Raw genomic sequence first — 12,744 nt, 5'->3', positions numbered from 1 at the left:
GGGTGGTGGGAAAAGTGGGTGGTGAGTGGGTGGTGAGCTGGCAGAGAGTGGTGGTGAGGGTGGTGAGGTGTTGGTAGGTGTTTGGGGGGGGACTTTGGACTTGGCCGGATTTTGAGGCTACCAGAGATATATCTATGCCTCTAGATATATCTAGATTATGTTTTCGGACTCCATGGGTCGGTACAGTGTTCCGTACAGTCGGATACACTTAGTAGTTTTGGAAACATACAGGTGTTATTAAGAATGACTAGCGTGAAACATTATTTGATACTAGTTGGCATGAGTCGTTTGAAACAATAGGCTCGAAAGAATAGGCTGTGTATTTGAATCAGTCAATGATGTTCGTAAGAGATTTTGGATCCGAGTCTACTGAAATGTATTGCTTTTTTTTCAACATCAAACATGGGACATTGATATCATGATTTACACTTTTTTTTCAACGTTGAACAACATTGGACATTGATATCATTAATTTCATGAGTTGTTTATTTAGAGGCAGGCATATGTACACTAACGTGCGGGGTTGAAATCATATGGATGTGAAAACCACTCAACTAGTTAAGAGAAGAAAATACAATACTTGTTTCATTGGTCCTTTTTGAATGTTGGGAAACCATTCAAGAACATAAAAAGAAGAAGATAAGTAAATAAATTGATGAGAATGAGGAGATAAGATGAATATAAAAATGGGGACATTTGGCATTGAACGATTTAGATGATATAGAGTATCATTTTTATTTATTGGTCAAAGATTTCAGCTAGTAATTGTCCCTCTGCGTCAATCGAGTCGTCAAGGGCAGCTTCTTCTGGTGTAATATTGTCTGAGGCTCTGCTTTTTTTATTCGAGCGTTTGTTTTTCAACGGGGTAGGAACTTTGTAAATAGTATACCTTTTGCTGCCAATTTCATCGAGCCACACCTCCACTTTGTTATTAGTCAGGTTGCTAGGGCCCTTCGAAAGCATGTCTTCGGTGATTCGACTGTCTGTTGAGCAGCGGAACATGAGGTGGATATCACCACGAAATGCCTTTTTGGTGAATGCGGCCTGTAGGTCTGGGCATTTGGGGTGTGCATCACCCTTTCCCAAATAACCGTTGCGGAGGAAAGGAGCTTAACCAAAAATGACAAGATTATTGGTCAATGTCGAGATTCAGAAGTTCCAAACGTGTCAAACAAAATTAACTCACCTATCAAGTTGTTCAGTTCCTGTGCAAGCTGCGCCCTGGCGTTTGCTTGTCGAGCTGCTGATTCTGATTGAGTTTTGGCCTGAGCCGGTCCTTGTGGGCGTAGGTGTTCTGGAGCCTTTGTAGACTCAAACGTGAGACATTCTAGGAGGTGGTTTTTTTTTTGCAATCTCATCCAACGGGCGCAGGACGTGTACTTGTCCTGGAATAGGGCTTGACGGGTTGATGAAGCGGGGTTCCAGCTTGCTAGTAGGAGATGGAAGTGTAGATTGAATTGATGGTTGAGGACTTTAAGCTGCATTGACATTGTTTGGGTCAACACCTTCATGAAATGGTATGATGATACACATTGACTTGCTCACCTGTCGCACAATTCTGTTGACTTCAAGCTTAATAAGCTGTTCCCTAGTGCTGTTTTGACTTTTCCCGCTATGCCTCCATAGCCTTCCTTGGTGCATATCGCGAGAAACCTTGCTCAAATTAACTAAACGTTCGAATACAGGTATGTAGCGCTCAGCCTCGTCTGGCGTAAGGGGTGTAAGTCCCGAGTTTGTATTCGGCTCAGGAGCTGAGATATTAGGAAGGATGCCTGGAATGCCAAGCGGGGTCTGGGTGAGGGCGTAGGCTTCGCTGGTGGCAACACACAAACGTTCGAACAAGCTTGGGGTGAAGATCTCGCGTTCTTCCGGTTCGTAGGCTGACCAAGTGGAACCGACTGTCTTGTTTTGCTGCTTGAAGCCCTGAGAAATTCCGGTGGGTGGCACTATCACAATAAAATACGTTTGCTGTCGATCAGACGTGGACTGGAAAGGGGAAAATCAAACCACTGACTTTTGGTGGTGGTGGCGGCTATGCTATAAGTCTGATAATTGGTATACGAGTTCGGTTGTCGAGAAAGTGGACCTTCCAGTCTATGAGGCAATTTGCGTGGGTTTGTGAGAAAAGGGGCAATAGTGTTGTAGGGGTGTAAAATGACTTACAAGGCCTCGTCGAGCACTTGTCGGCTACACTTAAGTACGATACACAGCATGGTCTTGTCCAAATTGTAGGCTGATTGCACTGATTGAGCTTCGAAGAGGCCGATTGTTGAAGGTCGGTTTGTTTTGGGCGTGTCGAGGTTGGTCAAATAATTCTCAGCACGAGCCGGTCCCCACTTCAATCCTATTTGGTGATAGTTGTGAAGAGTGATTACTTCGTTTGTTTCTTCTTGATCTTCAACGTCACTGTCAAGATTATGATCGTCGGTTTGAATATCTGCTGCAAGCTGTGTGGTGTTGGTGCAAGGTCGTTTGGGCCGGCGGGTGGGTTGACTTCCTGTCTGGCCTCCACCTCGTCCTCGGCGAGTTCCTCCTCGACGTGTCGAAGTTGGGGCGTGGTCCTCCCCAGATGATTCTGAGCTGCTGGGAAATGAGTTTGGAGACTGAGCCCTCTTGTGTCCTGATTGCAACATCGAAGGGGTGAAGAAAGATGTGAATGTTGAGGTGGAGATGATGTGATGGTTGGATTGCAGTTGATGCGAGTTTGGTGAACTAAAACGTGGATGGTGGAGTCGAGTGATAAGGAGGTTGGAGTAATGACTGGAGTAGGTTTGTTGGATTTGTTGGAGTTGGATTTCTGATCGTGGAGAAGTGGAAGAGGTTGATTGATTGATTGAGCGAGTGACAAAGTGTTGTGATGTGCTGGTGAGGTGCGTGGATTTTTTTGGGTATGGTGGTGAGTTTTGAGTATGGTGGTGACTTGTACATATGAGATGTACAAGCTACAGGTGGGACGGTGAGATTGAAAAGTGTGGTGGTGACTTTGGATGATAGGTGGTTGCGGGTAAAAGTGCGACGGTGAGATTGAAGGGTGTGGTGGTGAGATTGAAGGATGTGGTGGTGACTTTTGGGTGTGGTGGTGAGATTTACATATGAGGTGGTGACTTCGAAGTATGAGGTGGTGACTTGGTAATATGAGATGGTGAGATTTATTGGGTCTCCACGTTGAAAATGTAGGGACTTGTAGCTTTTCAGGTCCCTGATAGAACCTACTATCTGGCTAAGAAATTCTATTGAGAAACTGTCGGATCACATGCGACAATACAGGTTTGTGTATCTTCGCATAGACTCGGTGTTTTTCTGTATGCACAGGTGCGATAATGCATGATCCAAACATCACTGACCTGCGTTCATGTCCTGATTTGGGGATACGGGCTTGACCTCGGTGATGTTCCAAAGACGCAAGAGGCCCAGAGGCTTCGCTAAAGGGGCTCTTGTGGCAGGCCAGGCCTGCTAATCGCCATGTGAAGGCTTTCGCGATTGCTCCTTCAATGCTGTAACCAAACAAGCTGGCCCAGCGAACTTTCGAGGACATTGGTCAGGCGAAGTTTAGACCCGTGTGCAAGGTGACCTCAAACTGATTCGGCGAAATGGCCTTGACATCGGTTGGGTTGCAAAGAGGCCACACAAGGCGATGCCGCGTAAGGCGGTGGCTCCAACTCTCTTGGGTCCATAGCTCCATCGCCACACCTTCCAAACACAAAGATGAAGGAGGGAGCTGTGGAGTTCGTGTGCACATTCAACGAAATGGGTGATATATGGACGTCGGAAAAGGGCCGAGGTCTGTATATCCCCAAAGTCCAACCTCACGCGTTTGTCAAACCCTTGTCCCAGGCATCCTATCTGATACCAATTCTTTAACAGCATGGTGTGTGATCTACCAGACAAGTCCCGCATGGATGACGCTGATTAACGTGACTGCCCCTCCCATGTTTCCATTCGTTCTGTCCCTTTGATTGGTTACACTCGCCCAATTGTGTTGCTTTCTTCATTTCCATCCGTTTTCGAATTAGACCACCAGAGGCACGACCGATGTTGAACGAGCGGTTCAAGACGCCCAATATGATGATTATCATGCTGTTCTTCAAATACTTAAAAAAATTGAAGAAGTCCGAGACCTTGTAGACGAAGTGGACGTTTTAGAAGAGGACGGGTCCAACTGACTAATGTGGGTGGACACCTGCAGCCTCGCCATTGAGCATATCACCGGTTGCGAGGAATACCTCACCGGCAGTAGGCCAATCATCCGCACGGCGGTAGACTTGATCATTGACCAATGTGCCCTCAATGTGATTCGCCGGACCATACTGGAGGCATTTGACAAGGTAATTAGAGATTGTTTCAAAGCACACATCGCAAAAAATTGGCTGTGTCGGCACTTGGATCCCTATCGTATGTTACTGTTCTTGGTCCCTCTGATGACTTCATGACTGACTCCTTATGTTTATTGCTTACATAGGGACCGGCAGGTTGTTCAGGTGATGATCATCAGATCACTCTCAAGAAATTCGAATCAAATCACGTATATTTTCATTACAAATTGATAGATAGTGGCATGAGCCCTCGGGAACTGAAAGCGCGCCAGCGTGCCGTGATGTTGTTGAATTTATCAGTTCCAGGTTTCGAAGGCATAAGATCCTTCATCAAATTGCGAAACAGGTATTTAACGATACCCAACAGGACGACGTGCAGAATCTCGACGGGGGTATCTAAGTGTCCGTCAAATCCTGGTATAGAAGACATTAATCATTGTGACACCCTCACACATACGTGATTAGTGGCATCTTAGATTATCGCTACTCACCTTTGAGTCTTAACATGGGATTAAATAATTTCAGGCCTCTTTCTTGATTAAGGCGATTGCACAGCGTCTTGTAATCGGCAGGGGGTAGATTTGCTAGTGCGACATGAACTTTTTGAACGTAGTAATTGTTGTAAGGGTCTCGCAGGCTGTACACTCGGGCCTTTTCCTCCACCAGGGACTTCGTGTGTTGCTTTTGAGCGAGATCCCACAGTTCTTGTGTGCGTGCGAGAGTGACGTCCCACTGGCGACGCGGCAAGCTGGCCTGTTTGCCATAATTCGTCAGCTATCATATTGCAAGCCTATTTTTGTCTGTCACTCACCTTTTCGCCCAAGGCATTGAGGCCCAAAAAATTGCGGACAAACTTCTGACCTTCTTTGTCGATCTTGCGAACTACCTTCAAATCACACATGCGACAGGGTGTGAGAGTGTTTGCGGGATTTGTGGTGTTGCAAATCTCCGCGTGCATTGGGGACTCCCCAAGATGGCAGAGTACTAACGCCATTACCAATACGTCTTCACCGAGGCCTTCATCGTATGCAACAAATCCTTTCTCGCCATAATCACTTCAGAACGGGCCAAATAGTTAGCGATCAAATGCCAAGTCGGCGAATGCTAAGCCAACCTTACTTTATCTCATCTACAACTTCATCAAGGAGTTCAAGCGCGCTGGCGCTGTTGGACGTCGCCAAGAAGTGGATGTTGAATTGCTGATTGGTCCATTCCGGTGCCAAACCTGATAGAGTACAGTATAAGCTCATATGTTTATTCCACTTTTTGGATACATTACCAGATGTATTGTCCGAATATAACGTTATAGGCACATGTCGGATCACTTTACCCTGGGCTTTGGCCCTCCATGGGTTCGCAAGTGGGTGGGTTACGACGCCTGTGTCACGATATTCTACCCAAAAGATGAAAGTCAATACATGAGGTCACTAATATGAACAAACCGAAGACCATGTCACTTACAATACATATTGGGGCCACAGAGCTCACTTAAATACTCCCCGTTGTCCAGGCTAATCTCGTCAAAAGTTTTGGCCAAACTGCTACATCAAGCGTATAGAATTCATCTGAGTCAAACGCTGGTTCTTCAGGTATGACAATCTTGAGGCGATCGGGGTCATTCGTATTGGTTTGAATTAATGCAGGTAGACACTTGGCTTGTAATTTGTCGTTGGATTTGAAGAAAAACATGGGAACAGCCAGCTGGCCTGTTTGAAGTTCTACCGGTTCGTATATATAGAAATGTCGATTGTTGTCCACTACCATTTGGACCCTAAGCTCTGGTGCGTATAACTCCCGCCATTTCCGTGACTGAGACAGCCGGTTTACCTTGCCATCGTGAGGTAGTTCGGGGACAAAAGCCATATGGGGAATGACGAACGGGTTCGCCAGCTCCTGAGATCAATGTCAGTCACAAGGGGCGCGCGCAAAGGATACTGAGTCTAAACACATACATTTGTGATAAGTGTCTTGACACTGATTCCAAATAGAGGTGTTCCCGAAGGACTACTCCTTTCGGACAATGAAATGTCAAGCCTCTTCTTCAGGCGCACCTTCAGTTCCCGCAATGTACCCCATTCTGGGAGCTTGACATCTAAGATCCGCATGATCGATTGTATGCTCAAGTATTGCGCCCGAGAGAGAAGGTGGCGGGTCGTCCCGATAATCAGCAAGCCAGCTACCTGCTGAGAGATCAGTTTCACATGAGAGTGGGTCAGATTCTTACTGAGTGCGTGCCTGGTTGTTCATCAGTGTTCATCCATCTGACTTACTTCCTTGTTTTTGAACGGGTGCCAATCCATGGCCTCTTGCGCTCTGACTCTGGCAACAGCTGGGTCTCGTGTTTCCTCTTCCTCATCCTCGAGTTCCTCGTCCTCATTCTCTTCATCTTCGAGGTTGTCCAGGGTCTCCAGCGCCTGACGTAGCATATCGAAGCGAATATGACCATTGGTATCATCTGCGTCAGTCGGTAGTTTCGTCAAACTATCGATAAGAGACTCGGTAGCGTCTAGCAATCGAGCATAACTGATAGGCGATGGTGGATCGCAGGGAGTGTCCAATGGGTTCGGATCCGGTTCGAATAGGGGTCCTGACGCCATCATTGCGTTGGCCTCTGTGGTCGGCTCGGTGCCATTCGCTGCTAAACCAATGAGCAGTTGGTCTTCGGCGGCCAATTGTGCCTCGAATCTCCGAACTTTTTCTTGATGCGCGCGTGTTTTGATGTGATGCTCGTAATTCGACATGCCTCGACCTAAGCAAGCCTTGCATCGAAAACGGGGGTTTGCGGGATCTGAAGACACAGACTCGATATCTGTTACGTGCGTCAGCTGTGGGTGTGGTGGGATTTGAGATATGAATTTGCGATTACTGACGAGGGTCGGTGGGCATATTAGGTGCGGTGCCTTCAGAGTTTGTGGAGTTCACACGAAAAGGCATTGGTGGGGAAAGACCTATAGCCGGTCTTCCGGCTACCTTCAGATCGGCTACGGCACGTGTGGCTCAGCGGTGGTTTCCTGGTGGCCCCGCGACCCCTGATAGATGCCGGCAGGGTGGGCGGTTAAGATGTCGCAGTCTGTCGGGCGAATCCGCGGTCTGCAGGCGGAAACAAGACCCGACCATTGTCGGGCGTGGGTGGACGGGTTTTGGGCACAGGACCCCCCCATGGTGTACAGCTGCGTCCCCGCTTAGATGCTGTGCTGCACCAGGATGGTGTGCCGGATCATGTGAGTGCCGGATCGTGTTCATTTCCGTGTTTACAAAGTCCTCCTAATTGGTCACCGGTGAATCCGCTAACTTAACTAAGTCCCTCCTCCTCGCAGGCGTCCTTCGGAGCCTGCGGAGGAGGGACTTACAGCTGATCCAACAAAGAATGATTTTTTTTTCTGAAAAGTCGTCGCAGGTGCAAAACTAATAGTTTTTATTTCTGACCGGATTTTTCCTTTTTTTTTTCTTTGTGTGGTTTTTCGCTCTGCTGCCCTGCAAGCCCTACTGCAAGCCCTACGCGGCACACCATCTTCACAATCTCATTGTACTGAAGAGATTCCGTCAACTTCGAGCAAGCTTCTGATTTCTCTCTCCCCCAATCCCCCTCGTTTTTCACCCCTTTCCGCCATTTCAATCATCACACTCATCATCACAATCTCACTCCAATGCCCCTTTACAGCCCTGATCTTAAAGTGGTCATTGTCCGCATGGTCTTGCGCGGAATGCAACACGACGAAATTTGCCGCACGTTGGGCATCACGGTATCTATCGCTTCCGTTCGAAGATGGTACGAACTCTACCGGACAACACACTCAGTTGTCACTGACCCCAATCTCTGGATGGAGCAAGGTGCTCCTACTCGACTCGACAATGCTCAGCGTCAATTCATCCTTGAATCTCTTGAACACGATCCTACTCTCTACTTAGACGAGTTGAAGGCAAGACTTCTCGAAACATTCCAATTTGATGTCTGCAATCAAACCCTTTGCACCGAGCTCAACTCCAGACTTCGCCTTACCCGCAAAAAGGCACGCACTGTACATCCAAATCAGAGCCCCATTGCTCGTGGAGAGTACATTGATAACATCTTTGGGATAGATCCCCAATGTCTAGTATTTGCAGGTAAGTTAAAGAGCTGCCATCAATCTTTCCATGGTTCAACGAGCTAATCAAATCTTTTGTGCTGCAGATGAAAGTAGTCTTTCAAAGCGCCGTCTGTATCGAGAATTTGCCAGGGCCCCCGTTGGCGAGCGTACCCGCCGTCTCCCTCGTGCCACTCAAGCTCGTCGCTGGACAATCTTACCAGCTATCTCAATGTCAGGACTGGTTGCACTCCAAGTGATTGAGGGTGGTTTCAATCGGGTCCGATTTGAAGATTATTTGGAATTCCACTTGGTACGCTTGTGGCTTAGTTTTTTTGCCTTTCCGCAACTAGTAAACTGATTTCCTATTTCATCTTGTCAAGTTACCTTTCATGAACGCATGGCCAGCACGTGATTCGGTCCTTGTGATGGACAACGCACCAATCCATCACGGTGGTCGGATTGCTGAACTCTGTGCCGCACGTGGCGTCCGACTTATCTATCTTCCGGCTTACAGTCCTGACTTCAACCCCATCGAGAAGGGGTTCTCACCTTTGAAAGCACGATTGCGACGGTTAGGGGTCTTACATCAGGATTTGACTAGGGACGAGGAGCAGGCTTGCATATGGGAGGCCTGCATCAATAATTTTACTGAACAACTCACTTGCTCTCTTTTCCGTGGGTGTGGTTATATTTAGAATTTTTCTTAACTTGGTTTTCATTTGTCTAAGTCTTTCTATTCCAATGTGAGCTGAGTGTTTATCAAGTAGAACTGGTTTTGAAATACAAACAAACAAGATTCAGCAATTATCTTACAATTTATTTGTGTCAATTCATCCAATTTCTTCCTCACTGAACACTTGCCTAAAATGAGACAACTTGAGCCACTTTACAGAATGATAAAGATCCTTCATCAAAGAAGAACAACTTAGAGGTTTCAATTTTGTTTTCGGTGTTCGTTTTAAGAAATATGACATCCATTTGATTTGAATCCCTAGTTGTGATTCTATTAATTCAAATAATCTAATCGGTATTTTTGATTGTTCTCAAAGAACGATAGTCGTGTCAAAGATTTAAAGACATCGATAATGATGAACAACTATGCAAGAGAACGCACAGTTTGAAAAGATTCAAAGATATCGATAATAATGAACAACTATGTAAGAGAACGCACAGTTTGACAACATTCAAATATATCGATAATAGTGAACGACTATCGACTATCGTTCTTTGATTGTTCTCAAAGAACGATAGTCGTGTCAAAGATTCAAAGATTTTGATAATAAAGAACAACGATTGACTATCGTTCTTGGAGAACAATCAAAGAACGATAGTTGTTTTAGGTTTTCAGGATATTGTTTCTCACTTGATCTAATCAATTTGCTCACGGATCTCTCAAGACTGGGCTCAATGGCTTTGATGGGGAAGAATACCAACATTTTTCTGATTTCAAAGGTAGGATATTACGATATCTTTTTAGGGGACTACGAAAAGAGCCAATTTAAACAAGTTTTGTATATTTTTGAGATAATTGAACTCTATCCAGCACAAAGGGTTTGATAGCATCAAGTAATTAGGATTGTTTTTTTACTGACTTTTGAAAGCGCGCTGAAAACATCAGTGGGAGATGGTCAGTCCGATATTTTTCACCAACGAAATGATTTTAAGCCATAAGGGAAACAACTTACCCAATATGCTTGCTTGACGCGCACTTGCTGCTGCAAGTAGCATTCCAGCAGCAATTTTGTCAATTCCCAAAGCCATCACAGACGATTCGGTCACTGAGATTGAGGGTAATAGATCAGTCCAGGTTTTGATTCCTGCGTTAAAAAGTACATTCCTGATTTCATCAACAGGTTGTTTGATACCGGCGGAAGCCAAAAACTTGTCAAAGGGTGTTGGCCTGCCCGTAATGATCTCGATATCCTCTGAGCTCCAGATATCATCAGAAGTGTGGACATCAGACACTTTGGTTTCATCCTCGATATCTGAGGATGCAGCTAGGTCAATGAAATTCTTTTTGGAAAATGACGGGTCAATATGTGATTGATGATGCTCGCGGCCTGATGTGTAAATAGCATTTGTGATTAGCATAGTAAGGAGTTTGCTCGATGATAAATCAAAGGAACTCACCTGGGGCCAACTTTATTTGTGATTTTGAGTTGGGAGTTTTGGTCAAAGCTGGTAATCGCATATCCAAGTTGGTCTTTTTCCCACGAGTTGAAGGGGATTCTTCAGTGGCTTCACGTTGACGCTGAAATTCAGCCGAATGAATCTGATATCTTTTAGCTGAACTTGTGTTCTTATCAAATCTGGTGCGTTTCATTGATTGGCGGTAATCAGGACAGTCGGGTGGCATGTCAAGTGTTGCTCGGCCTTCAGCCTATGAGGAACAGTAAGAAATGTTAAAAGTCGAATCAGACTCAAGAATAAAGTAAAATACTTACAATTTCTTTGGCCCATACAGAGCACGCTTCAAAAGAGAATCGATATTTGAAGTTCGGGTCCCAGGGGGATGTCAAAACTGCTCCATCTCCGCCAGCAGTGCCGGTCTGCCCATAACGTTCAACTAATTTGTTTGAGGCCGTATAACGGGCCAACATCTTCTTTTGTTCCTAATGATGGAAACCAAAGAGATCAGAGGGGTGAGCTAAAACATATGAAACCAAGTACCCTCACCAAGTTCTCCTTGATCAATTCTTGATTGTGAGATGTTTTTTTTCCCGCCGTGTCCTTTGCAATAAGCCCATCGGCCGCCTCATCCTGGATCAGTTGTGAGGAAATTTAGTATGAATATAGTTTTGATAGGTGAGTGAAAATATCGGCTCACATTATCAACTTGTTTCTTTTTTTGGGCTTCGTTTGGGCTACAGATATCTAATTCGCCAGTGCGTGATTTCGAGCGATCGAGGCAAAGCACAAACTCCTGCCAATCCTCAAACGAATCGAGGGGTAGTTTTTTCTTGCCAATGGTTGCCTTCCATATCAAGCCTTGGGCGAGGTGACCGTTCAGTACCACTTCTTTCATTCCAGTCTTGATTTCATTGACTGCGTCACCACACAGAGCCTTGAAGTCATTTAAGCTCTTGCCAAATAAGCAGGTCTTGATGGAACGTCCCGATCCATTGTGAAAGTGTCGGGAATCGACTGTCTTGATCGTCTTTTTCGGAGCCTTCTTTGTCCCCCCTATACGGACACATGGCTGCTCTTTGGTTTCCTCAAAACTGATCTTGAAAGCGATCCGTACAGTCACTTCATGCGCTAGGTCAAATCGAGCACGGCCTGCAGTTCCCGGACGTTCCAGCAAGTTATCGCCAGCCTGACGAGCTGGCGCATCATGTCCATTTCGTAAGACAGGGGGGTCTTCAAAGACTGAGAGATGGGGAAATCAGTACAACTAATGAGCCAGAGCAAAGATAAAACACTCACTACCATTCATCCACCCTTGCATATTATTGACTTCTGTAGACATGACTTGTATAGAGAAAGATATGAGGATTTTGATTTGATAGGATGAGAATTTTAGTGAAAAGAAAGATTGTGATACTGGTTGTAGAACTATTGGAAATTGAAATCCTAGAGGAAGAAAGAATTGAGGGTAGCTGGCCGGAGGGAATCTCAAGGGTAGCCTTGTAGGAACCCTTTCTGAACATCGGTCAGAGCTGGTATATAGGATCTGGTGGCGCTTGAATTGTTTGGGTCCCTACATTGCAAGGTGGCTTTGATGAAAGCAAGATGGAGATCTGGGATCTTTTGATTTGTCGAAAGATCCATGCAAATCAAAAGATCCATGATCATATTGAAAAGTCTTTTGACTTGGTTTTTGCCCCTTTGCCCAGGTATTAGCTGCTGCGGCGGCGATTTTTCTTCAAAAAAAATTGCAACCTTTCTTGGATCGGCTGTACGACTTATCGAGTTGTTTCAGCCTGAGTAGATTTGGATTTGGCAGGGGCCATCTCCAATCCTCATTTTCACTGTGTCACACAAAATGACTCCTCACTTTCATCCGGGCAGACTATAGAACAAAGTCTTGCCCATCTTTTGGCCTCTTCAGATTCCTCTCAAGAGGTTTCAAATCAAAAAGTCCAAAGGACCTCAAAAATCATTAAAATCGTGATTTTATTTTTATTTTTTTATTTTTTTGCTGCGAGAACAGTACATGTGCATCTGTATATATGTTAAATCAAGTTTTGGACTCTCTCTCCTGACCCATACATTATTTCTGTTATTTCGGACACAATTTCCTTTTCTTTGAATTCCTCACACCTTATTCCTCAGTTGTACTCAGACAACATTTGAAATGAACAGCAGTTCCAAAGGATCAGACACTAGCTTTCACCTGGATCCTACACTGGAAGGTTTATCAG

General features: G+C 45.4%; 3 protein-coding genes across 3 annotated transcripts; all 3 read right to left on the bottom strand.

Moving 5' to 3' along the window:
* Window positions 1-738: 738 nt before the first annotated feature.
* On the bottom strand, window positions 739-3,535 carry MELLADRAFT_63734 (uncharacterized protein; the record flags this gene model as incomplete). The annotated part of the gene is made up of 6 exons (XM_007410628.1): window positions 739-1,109; window positions 1,187-1,478; window positions 1,546-1,946; window positions 2,015-2,094; window positions 2,164-2,862; window positions 3,345-3,535. 6 exons carry the CDS (start codon window positions 3,533-3,535, stop codon window positions 739-741), a joined length of 2,034 nt encoding a protein of 677 aa, XP_007410690.1.
* A 2,601-nt stretch (window positions 3,536-6,136) lies between these two features.
* On the bottom strand, window positions 6,137-7,247 carry MELLADRAFT_87566 (uncharacterized protein; the record flags this gene model as incomplete). The annotated part of the gene is made up of 5 exons (XM_007410627.1): window positions 6,137-6,206; window positions 6,266-6,323; window positions 6,365-6,431; window positions 6,584-7,122; window positions 7,184-7,247. The coding sequence occupies 5 exons, from the start codon at window positions 7,245-7,247 to the stop codon at window positions 6,137-6,139; spliced, it is 798 nt and encodes a 265-aa protein (XP_007410689.1).
* Window positions 7,248-9,442: 2,195 nt separating this feature from the next.
* MELLADRAFT_107133 (uncharacterized protein) lies at window positions 9,443-11,849 on the bottom strand (the record flags this gene model as incomplete). The annotated part of the gene is made up of 8 exons (XM_007410626.1): window positions 9,443-9,476; window positions 9,766-9,861; window positions 9,973-9,985; window positions 10,066-10,440; window positions 10,511-10,760; window positions 11,057-11,140; window positions 11,574-11,749; window positions 11,807-11,849. The coding sequence occupies 8 exons, from the start codon at window positions 11,847-11,849 to the stop codon at window positions 9,443-9,445; spliced, it is 1,071 nt and encodes a 356-aa protein (XP_007410688.1).
* Between the last annotated feature and the right edge of the window lie 895 nt (window positions 11,850-12,744).

The sequence above is a fragment of the Melampsora larici-populina genome (assembly GCF_000204055.1).
Source record: "Melampsora larici-populina 98AG31 unplaced genomic scaffold MELLAscaffold_21, whole genome shotgun sequence".
NCBI lineage: Eukaryota > Fungi > Basidiomycota > Pucciniomycetes > Pucciniales > Melampsoraceae > Melampsora > Melampsora laricis-populina.
This window is presented reverse-complemented; position numbering and strand designations above follow the sequence as displayed.